The 22,187-nt window shown below is 34.7% G+C and overlaps 3 protein-coding genes across 7 annotated transcripts; 2 read left to right on the top strand and 1 right to left on the bottom strand.

Annotated features, from left to right (window-relative positions):
- The first annotated feature begins 1,689 nt into the window (after positions 1-1,689).
- On the top strand, positions 1,690-2,181 carry LOC148787291 (uncharacterized). Its single transcript, XM_088883562.1, has one exon. It carries the CDS (start codon positions 1,690-1,692, stop codon positions 2,179-2,181), a length of 492 nt encoding a protein of 163 aa, XP_088739688.1.
- Positions 2,182-4,058: 1,877 nt separating this feature from the next.
- Positions 4,059-7,655, bottom strand: LOC105168133 (Leucine-rich repeat protein kinase family protein). 2 transcript variants are annotated; one of them, XM_011088081.3, is made up of 7 exons: positions 5,709-7,644; positions 5,455-5,588; positions 5,136-5,379; positions 4,868-5,052; positions 4,721-4,773; positions 4,527-4,635; positions 4,059-4,453 (listed from the first exon to the last, which is right to left on the bottom strand). In XM_011088081.3, the coding sequence occupies exons 1-7, from the start codon at positions 6,946-6,948 to the stop codon at positions 4,196-4,198; spliced, it is 2,223 nt and encodes a 740-aa protein (XP_011086383.1). In that variant the 5' UTR covers positions 6,949-7,644; the 3' UTR covers positions 4,059-4,195. The 2 variants fall into 2 exon arrangements, with proteins under 2 accessions (XP_011086383.1, XP_088740444.1); XM_088884318.1 differs by having other exon boundaries at positions 5,136-5,588; positions 5,709-7,655.
- Positions 7,656-15,219: 7,564 nt separating this feature from the next.
- Positions 15,220-21,524, top strand: LOC105168132 (protein IQ-DOMAIN 29). Of its 4 annotated transcripts, none has more exons than XM_088884179.1 (9): positions 15,220-15,420; positions 15,579-15,624; positions 15,854-15,925; positions 16,620-16,745; positions 17,601-17,891; positions 18,654-18,854; positions 18,992-19,045; positions 19,452-20,439; positions 21,140-21,524. In XM_088884179.1, exons 4-9 carry the CDS (start codon positions 16,656-16,658, stop codon positions 21,169-21,171), a joined length of 1,656 nt encoding a protein of 551 aa, XP_088740305.1. In that variant the 5' UTR covers positions 15,220-15,420; positions 15,579-15,624; positions 15,854-15,925; positions 16,620-16,655; the 3' UTR covers positions 21,172-21,524. The 4 variants fall into 4 exon arrangements, with proteins under 4 accessions (XP_088740305.1, XP_088740304.1, XP_011086381.1 ...); XM_088884178.1 differs by having other exon boundaries at positions 15,854-15,935; XM_011088079.3 differs by lacking the exon at positions 15,854-15,925 and having other exon boundaries at positions 15,221-15,420.
- The last annotated feature ends 663 nt before the right edge of the window (positions 21,525-22,187 follow it).

Here is a 22,187-nt window from a genome sequence, read left to right as displayed (position 1 = left end):
ATTGTTACTTGTTAACTTCATCTTTCCTTTCTGCTACTATCTTCTTCTCTGTCTCTGTATTCTTTAACTCTGCAACTTAAGGACTGAATCTGCAACTTCCAATTCATCAATGTGGAGGTCATTCTATTAAAAGTTTTGCTCGTACTTATCGAGTTTTGCTCATACTTATCCTTTTGTTGTCAGTATTTTTTTATTAGTATTCCAGTATTTAATTTTTTGTTGAGTCTGTTGCCAAATAGAGTTCAAAGTGAGTTAGTTTTCTTCTTTAGCTAGGACTCTATTCTTTATATATAGTCTCATATCTCTGTACCTTTAGAACGAGAGAGTTTAGATGAATAAAGGACTTAAGTTTGAGATGAATAAAGCCTAGCTTTTTCCTTCTTTTCATTCTCTAATTTACTACCATGAATATACTTTGTTCCCCACACTTCAAATTTTAACATGGTATCAGAGCAGGTTTCTCAAAAAAAAAAAAAAAGAAGAAGAAGAAGAAGAAGAAGAAGAAGAGAGAAAAAGAGAGCTTTTTGAAACCCTAGCACGCCTCCGCTGACATATTTGCTCGCTGCCTTTGAAACCTTAGCACGCCTCCGCTGGCATACTTGCTCATTGCTTTTGAAACCCTAGAGCACCGCTGCATGAAACTGCATTCATCGACGGAACTTTGACAAAATCGAACGCTGATGATCTCCTTCTTCCTTCTCTGAAATTCGTCTATGAGCCTTTGTGGCTTTGAATATTGGTAGAGCCTTTGTGGTTCTATGAGTCTTTGTGGCTTTAAATATTGGTAGAGCCTTTGTGGTTCTATGAGCCTTTACGGCTTTGAATATTGGTAGAGCTTTTGTGGTTCTATGATCCTTTGTGGCTTTGAATATTGGCAGAGCATTTGTGGTTCTATGAGCCATATTGGTAGAGCCTTTGTGGTTCTATGAGCCTTTATGGCTTTGAATATTGGTAGGGCCTTTGTGGTTCTATGAGCCTTTGTGGCTTTGAATATTGGTGGAGCCTTTATGGTTCTATAAGCCTTTGTGGCTTTAAGTGATTTGTGCAACCGTGAAGTGGTTGTGGCCTTTGGTCTTAGTAGGCCTTGGGTTTTTAGGCTTCTGAGCCTTCGTTCTGTTTCATGTCTCCGTTCCGCTATCCATTCCCTTCTGATGCGATAATAATGATGCCATCCTGATACAACCTACTGCTGACTTCGGATGATTCCTTTGCAAGCTGGCCTCGCTTCCTCGGCTCCATCTTGGGGGGGGGGGGGCTGTTGAGAGTTCTGCTCGTACTTATCCTTTTGTTCTCAGTATTTGTTTTTATTAGTATTCCAGTATTTAATGTTTTGTTGAGTCTGTTGCCAACTAGAGTTCAAAGTGAGTTAGTTTTCTTCTTTAGCTAAGACTATTCTTTATATATAGTCTCATATCTCTGTACCTTCAGAACGAGAGAGTTTATATGAATAAAGGACTTGAGTTTGAGATGAATAAAGCCTAGTTTTTTCCTTCTTTTCATTCTCTAATTTACTACCATGAATATACTATGTTCCCCAAACTTCAAATTTTAACACATTCTAGGGATTTCCACAACAGTGGGTGGCCAGGATCAGATGCGATGGCACTGTGAAAAACATGGTTGGTACTCGGTGAAAAGTGCGTATTGTTTCCTCAATCAAGGGACGTGAGCACATGGCGGTTTGTTGTGATGGGCTCTACGTCTTATACTTCTGAGAATTGGCATTTTATTTGGAAAGCTGACGTTCTGTCGAAGGTCAGGATGTTCGCTTGGAGAGCATGTCGTGACTCGCTTCCTACTTCTCCCAATCTTGCGCGGAGGGGAGTGAGTGTTGTCGGAGCATGTCCTTGGTGTGGACTCATGGGAGAAGATCTGCTCCATTCTCTCCTGCGGTGCCATTTCGCTCGTCTTGCCTGGGCACTTTCTCATCACCCCTGGGCTTGCATCTCTTGTGATCATTCTAATCCAGAGGTTCGGTTTCGCAGGATGTTTCGCAATCTAGATACTTCAGTTTTTGCTCATGCTCTCCTTCTTTATTGGCTCTTGTGGTGGTCGTGCAACAGGCTACTGTTTGATAATTCTTTTCTTTCAGCAGCAGATCTCATGGAACGAGCCAAGGGTTGGGAGACTACTCTATCACAAAGGTTTTGGCAGATTGATGGAGATTGCGAGTTCGTCTAAGGCTCTTAATGGTTCCCATTTTAGTCCTTCTGGCATAGGTTGATTTGTGTTTTTTTGCATTCTTGAGTTCTGAAAACTGCTCACTACTTGTTTAGCTTATTCTTGGTACGTTTTTGATCATTTATGAAAGCTTACAGTTTCAACTCCAAACAAAGAAAAATAAATGTACTTCCATACATGCATTAGCATGTGAATAGGGCAAAATGAATCCCACTCTCATGTGTTATTTGAAAATTGCAATTTACCCCATTTTGTTAAGAAAAAACAAGTCGTTTGCAACCTTTTGTTTAAAAGAATGAGCAAAATACCCTCCTCACCAACACGAACAATGTGATACACGCGCCCATTTTTCTTTTTTTTTTAACTTTTTTTTTGTATTTTTTTTTACAATCATTGAATCTTATTTAACACAAATCAACGATTCATATTAAATTCGTAACGATCTACTTTCATATAAAATCTCATTTAAATTAATGGTTGATATCTTATCTTAAAAAATCAACGGTCCAACTTTAATATATAAATTTATATAGAAAATATTAAAATATATATAATATATATGATGTCTATATAAAGATATATACTATATACATAATACATACATGTATGTATAGCCCCCTTTCTCCTAACCGCCGAAGTCCATTTCCCTCCCCTACCCTTCCCTTTCCTGTTGCTCCTTCCCCTCCCTTAGAATCCTGCCCCCTTCCCCCCCCCCCCCACCCCCCCGAAACCAACCAATGTGCCTTTCTTTCTCCTCCGGTACCAGTTGCTGTTGCCCCCGCCCCTCGTTGTCGATGAACTCAACCGCTCCTCCCCCTATTTTCCTAATATTTTTTTATTAATATTATATGCATATAATGTATATATGTAAGTGTATGTATAATTTACCCGTCATTGTCGCCTGCCCCTCGTCGACGACGAACTCCGCCACTCCTCCCCCTATTTTCTATTTTTTTGTATATTTCTTTCATTAATATTATATGTATATATGTATGTGTATGTATCATTTATAATTATTTTTATATCTTTTATTTATATTATATATGTTGTATATATAGAATTTATAATTTATGTTTATAACTTGTGTAAATTTGAACCATCAATCTAATTTAAATAGATACACGCCATTGATTTTATAGATAAATATGAACCGTTGATCAAAATAAGAAAATATCTAAGCCGTTCTTTTCTCTATCAAATCTCCACCGTCAATATATATATATAAAGAAAATCCAACGATTCAAATTTAGGGATATAAATATCATTTTATAGGTAAAATTTAATCCAAATCGTACGTAGGGCGTGTGTGTTTCACCTTTCGCATGAGAGGTGTATTTTACTTCTTTTTTAATAACACAAGGAAAAATTCTACAAGGGGGTAAATTGCTATGCCCCATGTGAATATATAAGGGTAGATTGATGAAAAAATATTTGTTTGACGTACAATAAGTTTGTAATAAATCAATCGAATGTAAAAATGAATTTTCATTCTATTTTTTTGTCGATATCAACAAATTCTGTAAATTATGATTAATTGACGAATTTATATGTTGGACGAAAACAAACGTTATGGGTATTAATTGTAATTTCTAAAATTATATAGAATTTATATATAATTATACCAAATCTTATGAAAAGACGTATAATTATCTCTTAAATTTATTGTATATTTATATAATCATATTTGGAAATAGTAGTTGACGGATTAGTTGTACCGTTGAAATAATCCAAAAGAGGAAAGGGGAATGGGCAACATATTTTTCTTTTCTCACATATTCTTACCTTAAGTGTTCTGGGCGGTACATTTGCTTAGGTGAAAATTTATTACAACTAGCATGAGCTGTTCTTTGAAGTATGATTTACTGTTTTCATGGGGAAGAACTCAAACTAGTTACAAGATTTTCATCAACTTTGCTAGATACAAATCTTAATTTAGTGGAAGGTTGGAAACATACTATGATTTCTACATAGAAAAGGACCAGAATTTGATGCAACAAACAGAGAAACAGAATTATTAGAACTTGTTACTAAGGTTTCCACTAAGATTTCCACTGAGGTTTCCACTGCTACTCCATCCTTCTTGAACCTGAACTGAGTACTGCATATGCCACAGCACATCCTCCACCGTTGGTCGGCCCATCGGATCTCTGCACAAGCAGTTTATGGTTATCTGAACTACCGTCTTCAGCGACTCGTAAGCAAATGTTCCACGCATAGATGGATCGATCATGTCCCGTAATTTTGATGGTGATTCTGCTAAGCTCCTCTCCAGCTGTAGTACAAAATCAAGTAACTTCAGGTGAACAAATTCAGACACTGTGAAACAAATCCAAGGTTTGTGGTACCTGAAACTTGAGGTCATCTATTTCACTTTGAGAGCTTATAGGTCTGCCGGTGATAACTTCAACTAGAATTACTCCCAGCCTGTAAATGTCTTCCTTTTCTGGATTTTCACTGCATATTAATACCAGACAACGAATAAGAGAAAGGGTTATATGGAACAAATATACGACTGCCGTAAAGTGTAAACAAATTTTACCTGTTTGGGTGATTTGCGGTGTCTTGTCCATTAAGTGGGCTTTCTGCCCCGACCTTAAAGGTTAAAAAACGAGAACTGTTAAGAATTTACACATTTTTTATGCATTAATGTTATGATATATGCTTCTTCTATATAAATGAATTTCACCTTAGACGGTAAATTTATGTTGTAGCTGCTTATTTTTGCAGTGAGGCTCTCGTCCAAGAGAACGTTGTCGATTTTCAGGTCATTTCCAAGGACTCCTCCAGTATGCAAGTACTGAATACCCCTCGCTATGCCCATAGTGATCGCCATTCTTTGTGGCCATTTCAGGACGTCCCTCTTTCTCCAATCTGCCACATGGAAAAAATGCATCATTTGCTATCTGAAAACTCAATCCTTGTCAAATTTCAGACTACCAGGCAAAGTGCTGTACCGATAAGGTGATCTTTTAACGAGCCATTGGAAATATTTTCAAGGACGACAAAGACCGTGCTAGCTGTGCTTGGATGATCCTGGTACGTGACAATGCAGTGACCGAGGACGCTGACCAAATGCCGGTGCCTCAGCTTTGATATTACTTCCATGTGCTGCTGCAGAGCTTGAGGTGAACGCTTCTGTTTTAGTTTCAGACATTTTACTAGGACCACTGAGCCATCTCTAAGCCAACCTTTGTAGAGCTGTAAAAGGTCGAGAGGTGGGTCAATAACATTCAAACAAATGCACTCAAAAGCACATGGAACCGGCCTCTTTACCTGACCCTGTGATCCTTCTCCCACTAGATTAGACGGATCAAAGTTGTCTGTTGCATCTTCCATTTCCTCCAGTGTGAACACACTATACGGTGGCAGTCCAAAAGAAGTCATCCTCATCGGCTGTGGCACATGCCCTAATGAAATGCAACAGTGATCTTGTATCAGAATAAACAAAAATCTTACATATAACAAACAATTAACTTGCAAGAATCGGATGCAAAATTGAATAGAAACAAGGGACTTTATAGACTTACTTCCAATTGGAGAGCCGCGACTGGGATTTTTTTCAATCACAAAGCTGTCACATTTGTACACACTGCCCCTTCTCCTTTGTACCCTTCTAAATATAACAAGAATCAACAACCCCAACAGACCTAGTATTGCCACAATGCCCCCTATAATGCCAAGTACAATGCCAAGTTTCAAAGTTGATTGCTCCTCCGGGTTTCTTGCAGGTGGCTTAACAGCTAATGCTTCTTTCTGACAGAAAGAATAGGATCTCTGATACTTTGAGGTTGTATTCGACAGACAGTTCCACATAATTACAACCGTCCTTTTTCCCACATTCGATGCAAGGCAAGAAGGCAACTTTCCTATCAAAAGGTTGTTTGAAATGTCGACAAACGTAAGATTTCCATTGCATGAAATGTTCAGTGGAAGTGCTCCGTTCAACTGATTCTTGGCAAGACTAATGCGACGAATCGATGGCAACGAGAACAAGAAAGACGGGATTGGTCCAACGAGCTTGTTGGACGAAACGTCGAGCACTTGGAGCCTGTTCAACTTCTTTAAATCTTGTGGGATTTCAGATCTCAAAGAATTGTTCCCAAGAGAGACACGCACAAGATTTCTGCCCAAGGATGGAAACTTATCCCCCAAATAGTTGTTACTCAAATCCAGCTCTTCAAGAACTGATAAGCCACTTAGATCTGGAATACTTCCATTGAACAGATTATCACTCAGCACAAGACTTCTTAAACTCTGGTAAGTTGATACTGATTCTGGGATTTCACCGTAGATGAAGTTGAAGCTGACATTCAACACCTGAAGCGACCTAAACCTGTTGATTTTCCCCGGCAACGGACCCCATAATCCTAAAGAAACTAATGACAACTTCTGCAGACTTGAAAGCTTAGTTAAAACAGTGAAGAATGAATCAAGTGAGAATCTATCAGAGAGCGTGTGCTGAGAAACAGCAAAGTTTGAGGCAGACAGCTTGGGAATGTCAGAAAGGGAGCTCTTGTTTCCTACTATGGTTAACTCAGTGATGTGATTACCTGAACAGACTACTGTAAGAGAAGGAGTTGGAGGCAGAAAACAGAAGTTGGTCCAATTGTTCCAGGCCTGAAGAGCTGGTGGATATTCAAGAAGCTGCTGAACTTGAAACAGTATTCTGCTCTCTGTCGGAGCTAGTTGAGCATAGGAAAACGGACAAGTTACAAGTAAAAAGGAAGCAGAAAACAAGAAACCGAACTGAACCCATGAATTCCCCATTCCTCTGAAAATCAAGAACACACTCAGAGTTGGTCAAAATCTTGAGTACTGGAAGGTGATCAAGACGAGCAACTTCAAGAAAATGAAGAGAAAAGCATCAACAACCACAACAGAACAAGGGTAGCTTGTATCTCAACGGAACATCCCATAAAGCAAGAATAAGTGATCTTGGATAGCCCAGAATACAAAAAGTTCTGATAATTGCGCGAAATGAATAGACTATGACTTTGCTATAAAGTGGCTCACCTTTTGCCTAGTGTGCAACTTGGTAGTTGTACATGAAAAACTTGCAACGAAAAATTGCAAGAATATAACAGTGAAAAGAATGTCTTTTTCTTTTGTGTTTTCTTGAAAGAAAAAGGGAAAATTTTGTGGCAGAAAACAGGTAGAAGTTGAAGAGAATTGAATGTGGGTTGAGAAACTGAAAAGGGTTCATTCAAAGATCTGAAACTGAGAAGTTTCCATACAATTGGAGGTGTGTATGCACAGAAGTAGAGGAGAGTAGAGTAAAGTTTTCTTCCAGATCCTGCGCTGCGCGGGATACAATATTAAATGGAGGTGGTGCTGGAAGCCGTAGATTCAGCATACTATTTGTGGTTGTGATGAGAAAGTCAACCTGGCTCTGACTTGTTTGGCGGTGTCCGTGGAGTTTGACCACTGGGTGTTTGGTGGAGGTGCGAGTAGACAACTGGGCATGTGGTGAGAAGATGAGCCCTTTTTCTATGGAAAAATTTGGAATCTGAATAGATTAGGGATTTAGTTAGAGAGATCTCAATCTCAAATGGCGCTTTCAATTTGTTTTAGAATGTTTATGGGTCCATTCTTATTATAAATCTTGGACGTTGGATCCATTTGTCGCAATAATTGATTGCACTATACGCCGACACACATTTCGATTATGGTAAATTAGAATAGCTTTTTTTAAAAAAAAATTACATAATTATAAATACTTTTAAAAAACTTATAAATACTCTTAATTTATTATTAAAAAAATAATAAATAAATATTTATAATTATATTAAATTTCAATAAATTCATTGTAATTTATCTAAAAGTAAAATATTTGGAGTCTTATTAAGACATAAAGAGGATGAAAGACAGCATTATCAGTTTCATTTAAGACTCCAATTTAATGTTGGAATGATGCAACCTAGGAAAAGGGGAATTCTGAGTGAATTTAGAGTCTGCAATAGACTTAAATCCCTAGAATTAAATGAGGGTAGAGTGTGTGTGGATCACATCTCATGCAATACAAGTACTATCACACATGAAAAATTATCATAAAAGGAACTCATGACTAGAAATTAGTTACATTAAATAAGGAGAATAATGCTTTTTTATGTCATGACTTAGGACTTTTTCATTGTTTATTGTATTACATAATCCTCACTTCTTATTTAGTAATTTTTAAAAAGTAGTATTTTGAGTCTTGTAACACCTTTTTGTTAGGTATTGAAAAATATCATATTTTTAGCATATAGCCGTTAGAATTTTTATGTTTTTTGTTCCATTGATTAGATGATTCTCACGTTTGGTCATGTAACTTTCAAAAAGTAATATTTTTTGCTCATACACTTAACGACTATATGATTTTTTTTTCAATAAATATCTAACAGAAAAGTGTTATGAGACTGATGTAGTGGTGAGGTATTTATAATGGTATTGAGAGTCTTATAATGTGATAAGGTGTATGTATTTATTGTGTGGCTTGCATGTAAAATATTATTTTTTTTACCCTTGTAAATGAATGGATACTACCAGCATGACGTGGATCTCAATGAAATTTCATTTATGGGTCTCGGGATAATAGCGACTTTTACCACTAGGACTGATGATTTTGCTCTAGGGTCCTTTTGAAACTTCAAGGATCTCAACGTCTAAATTTATTTTATTTGTTAAGGCTATGACAAGAAAACTAACTTTATTACTTAAAATATACATTACAATGTCTCGAGCTCTTGAGGTCATGAGATGACTCCTGTTGTGGAAAGATTGTCGTCATGAAGAGTTGGATTTCATATTAGCTCTCGAGGTGGCGCACTCGGTCCGCTGTCAAATTGACGTCCTAGTGGATAGCAGTTGATATATTTCTTCAAGTGTCCACGTTGGATCAATTTTTCTATGTCATCTTGGAGGTGATGGCATTCCTCTGTTGTTGCCCCATGTCATGATGGAAGCGGCAATATTTGTCTGATTTGAGCCTCTTGGGATTATCTTTCATCTTTCTCGGTCACTGATTGATCAGTCCTTATTTCCACTACGACTAATATTTCACCCCTAGGAGCATTTGGTGGGGTATAGTGCGTGAACATCGTCGGAGGTAAGTGCTTGCGTTCCTCCTTTTTCTTTCGCTCTTCTTCCTCGTACTCTTCCTCCTAATGCCAAGGGAAGGGTCCCAAGCATTAAACTCTTGTGTTTTGTTGAAAAAGTTAAAATGCATTTTATACCCCTATTTTGTTTGAAAAGTTAAAATTCCCTTGTGTTTTTGAAATACGCTAAAATCCCCTTATGTTATGTAAAACTCAACAAAAAACACCTCTTCCGTTAGTAATTAACAGAAGGTGCATACACGCGCTCCTTGTGCGTTTGTATTTTTTAACTGCTTTGACCATGTTTTGGGCTTTTTTGTTTTACTAAAATGCGCATATGGTATTTATATATTTCACATGACATTTTTTTATTTATTTTGAGTGATTTGTTTTGTATTTTCACCTTTCTAAAAAATAAAATATTATGTTTACTTAAAGATATAAAAAAAATTATATAATTTTTTTTGAATTTTTATAATTTAAATTAAAATATTAAATTAAATTATATTTAAATTAGAATAATTTTTTAATTTTTAATTAAAATTTAAAACTATCATTGTTAAATCTAAAATTATTTTTAATTAAATATATATTTAAGTACAATAATTATTATAATTATTTAAAATTATTTATTAATATTAACTAAAATATATAGTTAATTATTATAGTGTAAATAAAATTATTCTTAATTACTAAAATAGATTTAATTAATATAATCAAAATTAATTTTAAAAAAAAAAAAAGAAAAGGGGCAAAAGGATTGTCGCCGCCCCTACACCGGATGGCAACAACGAACTTTCTTGATCTATTTTGGGGTGACGGCGACCATGGGCGATGGAGTCGCTGTCGCCCAACTCTTGCCAAGAAGACCTGAGGGGGGTGTTAATTTTATTTATTTTAAAATAATATTTTATATAATATATATTTTTTATCAATAAAATATGAACTATTAATTTTTTTTTATAAATTTAAGATATCTAACGGTTGTAATATAATCAATATAGATCCAACGATCATTAAAATAAAAAATAATGTATATTAAGTAAGGATGTAACCGTTATTTTATAAAAAAAAATAACGTCGTTAGTTAAAGTTAACGGAAATGGGCGATTGAGCTAAATTTAGAAAAATATAGAGGGGTTTAGCCTATTTTTAAAATAGAAGGGAGATTTTAACGAACTTTTTAAAATATGGGAGATTTTATACATTTTAGTCAAATATTAAATTCAGAACCTAATTATATATACCGTAATTTTAGTGATGCAATAACGATATTTTCACTTATGAAATTCAAGAATATAATTTGTGGTGGTGCTTGTCCTAATTCACATTTTTTAATAAGCATGGGAACACAACTTGGGTGAAAATGTTTAGAAAATGAGTTTACGATAATATTAAAAAATAAGACGCAAAAAACCTATATATAAAAGTCCTTTTTCTTTGGGGGGTAAGAAAAAGATTTTTTTTTTTTGTTTTTTTGGTAAAATGTAAGTTTAATTCATTAATAAAATAAAATCATACAGTACAACAGTGCTCAATTGGTGGTTTCTCCCTCGACAGGTCAAGGGATACGCCATAATCTATATAACGCACATGAACTAATAGAACGAGATAAATTAATACTGATAATTCTTTGTCTAATATATTCCACAATGATGGTGGCTATGATGCTCGGTGGTCGCTTCGTATGCTCAAAGCCAAATTTCGTTCCCTCCAAATGTGGTAAATGCAAGCAGTAAGGAGTGCATGATAAGCCAAGTTAATGATATATTTTTCTCTCCATTTCCTTGCAGCCCACTCAACGTCCCGTGGGCACTCACTATTAGGTCATTAAAATAGAACAATTCGCCAATCTTCAGGGAACCCGAAGTAGTGAAAACCAACCTATTTTGGGTTTCGGTGGGTCCAATAGCCTGTAAAGAAATCTTAATATATTAGTTTAATCTTTTTTTAAATTGATTATAAATTCGATATTTGTGACGTATTATAAATTGCACTAATTTTATTTTATCGAAATATTTTATTAAAAAATAAAATTACTTATAAATTTAAAAATATCTTATCAAATAAATGAATAAGATTCAAACACCCTCTAAAATTATATGTTATGTATGATAAGAATAATATTTATATATATATACATATATAAAGATAGAATTACAATTTCATAAAAATATACATGGAATTATATGTGTAGTAGCATAATAAAAAGTGAACAAAATGGGTGGCAAACCTACCTAATTCCACGTGCTATATGCCTGTAAAGAAACAACTAGTGTCGGCGACGGTGGGTTAAGGGTGTCCAGTCATCAGTGTGTCCCCTCGATTAAAATATTAAATTTTAAATTATTCTCTTATTCAATATATATTGTTTTTAATAAAGTAATGTTAATATGGTACCAAATAAAATCAAATAAAAATTTTTTAATTTGAATTTAATTGTCGCACATTTATAAAAGAAAAAAAAAATCACATAAAGAATTTGCACATAAGTATAATATGATAAGATATTAAATATTACATAATTCTCTTTAATTTCTAAAAGCGTTATTCATATTAATTTTGAACGAATCAAACAAATCACACAGCAAGTGTGGTATACTTGCCATATGATTAATTGTGTTTGTTGGACTATACAATAATGACAGGCCAAAGTATAATACACTTATTATATATAATTGATTCGAGTCTGACCAAATCCGATGAGTGTTAGAATTTCCCATCAACCCAAAAATTAGGAAAATTCTAGTTCGGACCTGACTCGACCAAACTCGAAGTATTTATATGGCAAGTACAATACACTTATCATGTGATTGATGTGTACTTTCGAGAAAGTGACCAATCACATAACAAGCGTGATACATTTACTCTATGATTAATTTAAATGGACAAAATCTGATCGGACGAAGAATCTTTCAAGAAGCCAAACACATTGATGTGTGAGTATCACCTAATCCTGCGTCTTCCACATAATATATATATATATATATATATATATTCTCTTTTAAACGACACATAAAAACAAAAAATTACAGCTACGAAGATTGAAATGTTTTCTGGGTTCATAGGTCAGACTGTCTCTTTCCAGTTTCAAGCTGTTGTTGGAAGTATTCTTCTGATCAGTGTTGGAGAGCTTCTCGTTACTTAGGATTGTGTTTGCTTCCTCTTTGGTCTGTCTGCATATTGACAATATTATTGTAATTATTCCGCCTTGCAACTTCTGTAACATCACATGTCAATCTTTTTTTTTTTTTTTTAATTTATTCAGATTGGACTGAATCAAACTCGTTGACTCAAAACTACAATTATCGATCACTCCATACCTGAAAATCGAGTAAGTTCATATTATATTGATCCATACTCGTCGCCATATGAACAATGAACAATTGACCCTATAAATACCTCAAAACTATTCAGTACAAACATACGTCGTTTTTAAGTCGAGAGAATACTGTGAAATTTTTTTTTCGATTCCACATCCAATTGACTTAAGTTTTGAAGTGTCTTGGCTAGAAACCTCCCAACAAATCCAGCGAACTATTCGTCTTTCTAAAATTCTAAATTTCTTTAAATCAAACTACCTGGAGATAACCTCGATTAACGGCCCAAATCAGTGTCAAATACGCATCAAACTCGTCTGACCAGAAATCTATAAAAGTAAAACTCGTGGCATAGAATTGACAAAATATTAATACAAATGAGTTCAAATAATTATACCTTCAATCCCGTGATCATCAACTTGTATATAAAAAGTTAACTCTCAAAACCAACCAACTTAATTGTCATGCATGGAGATTCTCAATCTACCTACTAATCTACATTTTTAACTTTATTCTCTCTCGGAATTATCTGCCTCAAAAGTCAACATCAAAATACAAATCCAGCTACTATATATATGCTACTAAGTTAAAATAAATTTTTTTGATATTTGTCATAATTATAAATACCCTATCCTTGTATAAAAAATTATAAATGTATATCCCTTTTGAATTAACGATACTGTACAAATACCCATACAGACTATCACGAGAGAGTATTTAATGGACGATCGTTAATTGTAAAGAAGTATTTACATTCTCAAATAATGAGGATATTTATAATTATAATAAATACGAGTCCTTTATAGCTTACCCATATTATTATAAGGTTGCATTTATTATTACAAAATAGATATTCACATTTCATGTAATTTGGTCCAAATTAATACTAGTTCTGGCAATTTTCCGCTTCCTATATGGTCCATTCTTCCATCTTTTTCCTAATTAAAAAAAAAAAACTAAAAATATTTTTATTTATTTATTTTTGGGTGTATGCATTAATTGGCATTGGGTTAGTCTACTTAGTGACAAGCAATCTCACCTAAGGTTTGAATTAATTGTTCTCAATTATACCATCATTTTCCAAATTTTTGTCTATGTATATAGCATTAATTACACTTATTAATTGCATGCTAACCATTTATTTTTAATAATTCAATCCCAAACTTATACTATTTCCAATAATTTGGTTCTTTTTTCCTAATACTATGCGCCAACTTTATCGAAATGAAGATCTTTTTATTTTTTTTATTCTTCAGGTATATAAATTCAAACGTAGAAATAACATCTTACATATTCGTCAGAAATAATTGCATTTGCAGCATGTGTGACAAGTCACAATTTTTATAGTTAAACAACTGTCGTCAAAAACTAAAATCTACCTACATACATTAGGAATGCATATGCCGAACACCTTTGACTCAGTGTGAGAAAATTCGACCTTAACCACTAAACCACAATAGTTGGTATTATTTTTCGTGTATATCTAACTTTCTTATAAGGTACTTAAATGGTTGGGTATTGAATTGGTCCTGAGTGTTTGACCCTTCCCAGACCCACATCATGATTTCTGGACCTGGGTTTGGATCTGATGCCCATGTGGATTTGGGCTTAGTCCACATGGAGTGCTTTCTGGGCCGGAACCCAGTTAACAGACCCGCCACCATTTGCCATTGTCTTTAATATTTGTTTTAATAATTCAAACTACTAATTATATATCGTCATAATTTTTCTAATTACAGTTATACTCTTGATATATAATTTATTTATTGAATTAATTTTTTATATAATTATAAAAATCACATATAACAGTAAAGAGTAAAGATAATTTGTATACGTTGTTAATATTTTTTAGATATTGTGTAATTTTTTAAAAAATAAAAAATACTTTATATAAATTATATTAACATTTTTTGTATGTATATACGTGTAATTTTTAAAAAATAGAGATAATTTACACGAGTAAATTGTTGATTAGGGGTGTAGAGGTAATTATTTCAAGGGATAATTACACTCTTATTTCCTGAAATTTGGTGTAATTACTCATAAATCTTATGTGATTTGAGAAATTACGTCTAGCATCCTGAGATTTATTTCTATATAACAAATAAGTTACTTAATTAGTCAAAACTCACTGAATTTGCTGATATTAACTAAAAAGTTGAATGAAAATTGATTTTTGCCCCTCGATTGACTAATTACTGACTTATTAAAATCATTTTTATTGAACTAAACTACTATTATATCGTTGTAAATGTACCTCCTCATATGTATTAGCACATAAAGACGTACAATGGTAATTTGATCATAAAAAGATTTATCTGACTTGCAATAATGAGCATAAGTCAATTAGGGGTTAATATAGACTTTTTTATAATTTTTTTTGTTAACATTAGTAAATTCGATAAATTTATTTGTTAGACAAAAATAAATTTTAGAAGTGTTAGATGTAATTTTTTAAATCATAAAATATTTACGTATAATTACATTAAACATCATAAGAAGAGAGTGTAATTATTCCTTATTTCAATTATTTTTTTAGTTAAAATATTTTTTTACAACATGCATCGACAACGCCAAAATTAATAATATAACTAACAGTTTCTCTCTCATATTTTCGAAAAATCCAAACGGCGTCGTGCAGAAGAATCACCCACCGTTCCTAGTTAACCTGCCTGTACTGGTAAAAGACAGAACGAGGAAAAGGGAAAGAAAGAAATTTAATTCAAATACAAATTTACTAATTTCGCAGGTGTTTGTTTTCGTGTTCTTGCAAGTTCGAATCGGAGCAGAGTTGCTGCTGTCGCCATTACTGTGTACATACGGAAATGCTGAATTGTTGAATGGTATTACTACACTGCATGTGCTACTTTTAGTGTGCTGCTCGCAGACATGCAATGCTCAGTTACTTGCATACACATACTGAGTGATCGATCGCGAGCCCATTTTCCAGATCTCTGAAAGATTGGATCTTTGTTGATATTTCTTGTTTACTTTTTGACAGGTGAATATGGTTTATGGGTTTTGAAGTAGTTTCGGTTTGACTCGAGGTGGGTTGGAGATCTACTTAATTTCTCTGTTTGTAACATGCATTTTATAGTGTTCTCTGCAGATTCTTTATGGGCCTCGGTGTTTGATTCGGAGTTTTTAGCTAAGTCGCTGTTTGGCTTTTAATTATCTTTGGTTACCAGCAACGGGAATTTCTGGAGCTTGAATTTTAGTTTATAATGCCTATTTTCATGAAAAAAATTCCTTTGAAAAGCAGATTATCGTTTCCAGGTTTTATTTGGTGAGTTGCTTCAGTAGAGGGGGCAAGTTTTATTCAAGAAGTTAGATTCTGCAAGTGAAAGTGTAGGTGAAGGTGATCTCTCTAATTAAAGCATGTTATGAAAGTGGTTCGGCGAACAATGGAGCTATATCCATTTCGAGATTTCTTGCATTAAGTGATGTGTGATATTTTTGAACTGTTGAGTACAAAAGGGTAATGTGGAAAAGGTTTGTTTCTATAAGAGACAAGTGAAAAATTAGAAATATTAAGCATGATGTTTTCTGATGTTTGTCTTCATAAATATTAAGTAAATTTTCGGCATATCTTTTCTTGAAAGAAAAAAGTTAAGAATTGCACATCCAACATTGATTAATTAGAACTCACTGGATTATCCAGCGGTAACATGCAGTGTGGCTAGAATCCTTCATTTCTGTACATCATTGACATTACTGCATATATCTTTAACTCCTTTCCTCTCCAGAATCTGTTGTAGTTAATCCTTCTCTTCGACCACATTCTGATCTTTCTTTCCTTCTTAACTGCGCCCTTGGTTTTCTTCATGAATAAGTAGCTATATTTCCTATAGGCATCACCCTTTATTCTCTGGAAATGTAATTTCAAGACCAACTCATCATTGATTGACCCAAGACAAAAGCTTCATTACACTCTAACTAAATACTTCAAATTTAAGGCGATGTGTCTGTCTAAATTATTTGTTTGATTCAGTGTGTTTATCTTTCTAATTTTTTGGGACTTATATCATTTGGAGTGTTACAGGTTTCCTAATCTAAGTCTGAAATCAACCTTGTCAAGATGGGAAAGTCTCCAGGAAAATGGATCAAGGGTATTCTTTTTGGCAAAAAGACATCCAAGTCTAATTTGTCTAAAGGAAGAGAACTCTCTGTAAGTTTACATCATGTCTCTTCCATATTTGGCTCTCTGGTAGTGAGTTATTGCCTTGTTTGTTGTCCTTTCTCTTTCTCTCTTCATGAATGCATGGATTGTGGGGCAGTGTATGTACAGCCATAGCATCTTCTTAGATGTGATCATTTCGACTTAATGGAATTTTTCTTGAATCGTTCTTCATTGTGATTCTACTAACTACATACATAAGCTTGTTATTCCTGCATTTTCAGAATCTAATCTGAAATGATCTGTTATGTGAAATGGCTTTTTTAGTTATCTATTCTATGCAACCTTCTTATTTTGTTCTATAAGAAATTCTTAAGTAGAAAGAAGTATGGGGAATGTTTATAGAAACATAATGTAAAATCTTATATCCTGATATAGATTACTCATAGATTGGCCTGTTAATTGACCCGAAAACAGGAGCCAGTAACTTAAAAACTTTTGAAACATCACGTTATAATTTCTGTATTTCCTAAACAAATTAGCAGCCCCGGATACCTTCTTACCTCGAAAATGCAAACTACCTGACTGCACTCAAACACTATACCTGTGTAGCTCCTAAGTTGTTTGAGTTTACAGCATACACTGTCGTGTCAGATTATGATGGATTCTTTCCTGATGATTGACTTCTAAGAGGCATATATGTTTGTTCTCTGTCTTAATCTTGATGTGATTCTTAGTTCCTTACCAGACCTATAAATGGACAATTTCGATAGCTTAATATGCCATACAAAAATAATAAAACACGTAACTAGCTGGTGAGTGTGTTTTTCACTCATTGTTGATCTGTGTGTGATCTGTAAATTTGTGGAAGTCTTACAACAATATGTTGCCTAATGTTATATGAAGAAATCTGCAAGTGAGAAACCTGCCCGAGTTTCCTCCAAGGAATCCATATCCACTTTGACAGTTGATGCGCCATTAATTTCCAACTCAGTTCCTGGTACTATCATCGATAGAATAGAGAACTCAAGCTTTGACGAAGGAGTGGCTGCAAAATTGGCAAGTGATGAGCTAGTTTCCTCTTCCACAAAGCAAGATGGAGATATACCATTGGATCCTGGTCTACCAAATGATTCAGAGCAGATTAGGCTTGAGGAAGCTGCTACAGTTGTGCAAGCCTCTTTCAGGGGTTACCAGGTAATTAGTTCTAGTCTTTGTAGTTCTACTGGCTTGGTATAAATATTCTTGGATCTTATAAAATCTTTCTGGAATGAATGTAATTGAGCTTCAGATGTAAAAAAATGCCTGTGCCCTTTGACTTTTATGCTTTCTGGATCATTTTAGGATGTACATCAATTTAATTTGTTAACCTTTGCTTAAAACATCAGATACCTTTGGAGTTTTAAAGATGTTGCACCAATATTGTTACACTACACTCACTACTTTGACTATTACACCTAAAACTATTAAAATCACGCCTGAATGAGTCTCGATGATGTACATGATTTCATTCATTTTAGAGTCACTATGTGATTGGAATTTCAAGATAACCAAAGTTTAGAATGTGCTATGCACAGCGATTTATGTTTCACATGATTTTAAGTTTGAAGACGTGATTCCTATTAATGGAGTTTGTAGTTGGGATTGGCCAAAAGCCGGTTTTTATCTATTGAAGGAAAATGACAGGTTGAGAGATTTCTGTGAGACATGTTGTGTGTTAGTATGTTACTCCTGGCTTTGTTTATTCTTTGTCTCTCCTTATGGACACAGGGTAATTCAGTCAAACCACATGAACTTATGTGTTTATAATCTTTTTTCTTTGCTAGTTTCTTTCCCTCATTGTGTAAGTTCCGTCCTACCAATTTTGTCGCATAACCTCCTTTCCTTAACCAAGTTCTACGTTATTTGGCTTATGGTTAGAGGTTTACTTATAGGCTTGCATGTTTGATGACTTCACAGGCTCGCCGTGCTTTTCGAACTCTTAAGTGCATCATAAGGCTGCAAGCTGTTATTCGTGGTCGTTTGGTCCGGAGACAGGCTGTTGCTACATTATTTTGTGTGCAAGGTATTGTCAAATTTCAAGCAATTGCCCGAGGTTACATGGTTAGGCGCTCTAATATTGGAAATGGACAGTGTAGAAGACAAAATCTTGTTTTGCAGGTAATTCTCTGAATGGGTTCGTTGCTACTTCCCCTTGGCAGGGATCAGTCAATAACCTTTGGTCTCAAGATTATCTGTTTGAATTGATTTTCATCTTGTTATCTTTGGACAATAAATGAAATATTCTTTTATTCCAGGATGCCAAACATTGCCCAACTGGTAATTCATTGAAGAATGCTTTCATTTATGGGGTAGGTCCATTTATTTTGGTCATCTTTCCTTCTTTCATCCTATCTGAACTGCTACAGTTAATTACCACTTGATAAACTATTGCCTGAGCATATTGGTGGCACTAAATAGTGGACATATCAGTTATGAACCATATCTGAAATATGGTTTCTGCAACAGCTGAGCATGCATGACTTTGAGTTACCTGACCATGATTGCTTTACTTACACCAAGCTTGTCGATCAACATAAATTGTGCCGTGGCATAATATAAAGACATTAAAATGTTGATGAAATCAAAGAATACTGTAGTTTCAGCAATGAAGAGAAGTAATTTAATTGATGACTGATAATTTTTCCCTCAGCTTTTTTCCTTTTTGCAGATTGTTAGTAATGCTATTGGCAAAATTTGATACTAATGTTACTTCAGCTGTTTCAGCTACTATCTTCCTCACCAACTGCTAAGCCACTATGCCTGCAGTATAGACCAGGAGAACCAAATTCTGCATGGGACTGGCTGCTTAGGTGGTCAATTTCACAAGTTTGGGCACCTTATCCTAAACAGAAGGAAACTTGCGAGTCGGAGCTTCAAATAGTTGAAACAGAGCAAAATAAGCCAAAAGGCAACAACCGGAAAGTGCGCTCTGCAACTGTTGGAACTGACCTTAATCATGCCCACACTGACACAGAAAAACTTAAGCAGAAAGGAAGGAAATTATCTAGTCAGTCAGTCAAATCTGGTCAGGAGCATCAACAAAGTGCAAACAACAAAGTTAAGCATGGGCTAAAGAAAATTCAGAAACCCACTGGTGAAATATCTAATGAGGCTGAAATTGATGATAAGAAACCGAAAAGATTTCAGGTGAAGCTATCAAAATCTCCAGCTCCAAAGTTTTCTGAGCAAACATCTAATACTCCAACCGAGAAACCCGTGGAGAATTTAGCAGAAGCTTCTGAAGAAAATGATGTGAAATCAAGTTTAGAACTTCCAGGAGCAAATAGCCCTGTCAACTTGGATTCTGAAGAGCTTCCTAAGCCCATCAGTGACAAAAGCCAAGATACTTGTCAGGGAGATACGGACTTCAAGGATGAGTGCGTCAGCAGTGAGAACTATAAATCCGGCCGGAGAACTTCTTTATCATCTAAAAATGATGATCAAGATGTCGCTCCTGAGAACGGATTAAAGGTACCGAGTTACATGGCAACAACTGCATCTTCCAAGGCCAAGGTCAAATTGCAAGGCTCCCCCAGGTTTGCACAAGATATAGTTGATAAGAATGGTCTTGCGAGGCGCCATTCTTTGCCATCTTCCACTAGTGGAAAACTGAGTTCCTCACCAAGAGTCAGGCTGGTTCAAGCTAACGGCAGAGAAGGAAACAAAATTGACAGAGCTCTGTCCTCTTCAAGAGATGTTACTGGTAAGAGCATGCACAATCCCAGGCAATTAGTCTGTTTTTTGCACTATTTGAAGATTGAACCTGGCATGTCATTCCCCTGCCAACAGTGTTTTTAACCATCTTCAGAACCATTTACTTCTTTTTGTCAATAGCAACGTAAACTGACAAAATCGAAAAGATTCACAAAGTATTCCAGAAAGATGTATTTTGATATTTGCTACTATATTCTATTAGAACTAAATTATGTAACCTTAATCTGATGTGATGTGTCTAGAACTTACCCCTTGATTCGTGCGACAAATAGCTCTATTTCTCATAATTTACAATTACGAAACCTGTAACTAAATTGTTGATGTGTTTGGTTGGTCTTTCTTTAAAAAGTGGATATTTAATCAGTAATTATGGTTTTAGTCTATCACCCATATACTCGTAAAATGGATTTTTTCAACAAAACTACTTTTTTCGACATTAATCTTTAAATCTGTAAAGTATTGCTTTCCTTGCTCTTCATTCATTTCCTTTCTTGAATATTTCTCCTTGTAATAGTTTTTGCTGATATAAGAGGGAACTATGATTTTGAGTTGCTTGCTTCTTCATATACTTGGGCCTTGTTGACTGGGAAAGTGATACCCTTATTTCCTTTTTCTTCAGCGTTGCTGTGGTTAGGTGGGCTCTATGTTTGTCTACTTTTTGCATCTGATGTTCAGTTTCTTGTTTTTAGATAAGGTCATTCAAGTAGACTGGAAGAGGTAACTTTGTAGAGAAAGGGCTCATTGGCTGGAGGTGCGGTAGCGAACTTTACTGACTGCCCATTTCCGAGGTGCCTAAATGCAAATGAGTGTGTTGGACATGATAGCAGTCGCGGTCATGTGATGAACAGAACCAAGATTTGTGGCGGTGCTGCATGTTTTCTCTTCTTTCCCTTTTTCTTGGTTTTTAGTTCCCTGAGTTGCAGCAGGTGCTTACATGATTGTAATCGACTCTGTAGAACAAAAAAACAGTGATGATCCAGGAGGTGTGGATACACAGTGTATTTCCTAGTTTTCGGAGTTTGGAGTAGCTTTTGAGTTACATGCACCACAAATTCCCTTGTTTTTGTTTTTCAAGCTCGTCTTCTCATATGGCTGGACCCTTCACAATGTTTGGTTTTGTGTTTTGGCCCATTTTAGAGATGTGCCAAAACACAAAACTTTGTTTGTTTTTGTGTTTTGCACACCTCCACTAGGTGTGCAATTGTAATTTAATTTTTTGTATTACTTTTTTTTATTATTTTTTATTCTTCTCTTAGCATAAATATATATATTATATTTTACTAACAAACAAAATATTATATATACATACACATATATATTACTAAATATATATATTAAATGACATGATTTGACAATGAACAGTAACTTTTGTCTCCCAAATCCCAACATCAAACTTACACCACTTATTTTACATTATTTTATATCATATCAAAACACAAATCCAAACATATCATCTATCTCAAAACACATACTTACTTATCTCTATTTTTCTCTCTCTATCTCCAAAACATCAAAACAAAAACATCCAAAACATTAATCCAAACATAGTGCTTGTTTCCCCTTCTGCGTTGCTATTATTCGGTCCCCATAATGACATATTTAAAGATATTAAAACAGAGATGAAGGCTGTAGTTAATGTACAGATCTGAGATTGAAAGATCTGTTGATATGGAGTCCGCCTGTTGATCTGCTGTAATTCCTGTTTCAATAGGACGAAAATAGAGCAATTTACGTTGC

This window comes from Sesamum indicum, linkage group LG8, assembly GCF_026168435.1.
Source record: "Sesamum indicum cultivar Baizhima isolate 11 linkage group LG8, ASM2616843v1, whole genome shotgun sequence".
In the NCBI taxonomy this organism is placed as follows: Eukaryota; Viridiplantae; Streptophyta; class Magnoliopsida; order Lamiales; family Pedaliaceae; genus Sesamum; species Sesamum indicum.
The sequence above is the reverse complement of the archived record's forward strand: the minus strand, read 5'-3'. Positions and strand labels throughout refer to the sequence as shown.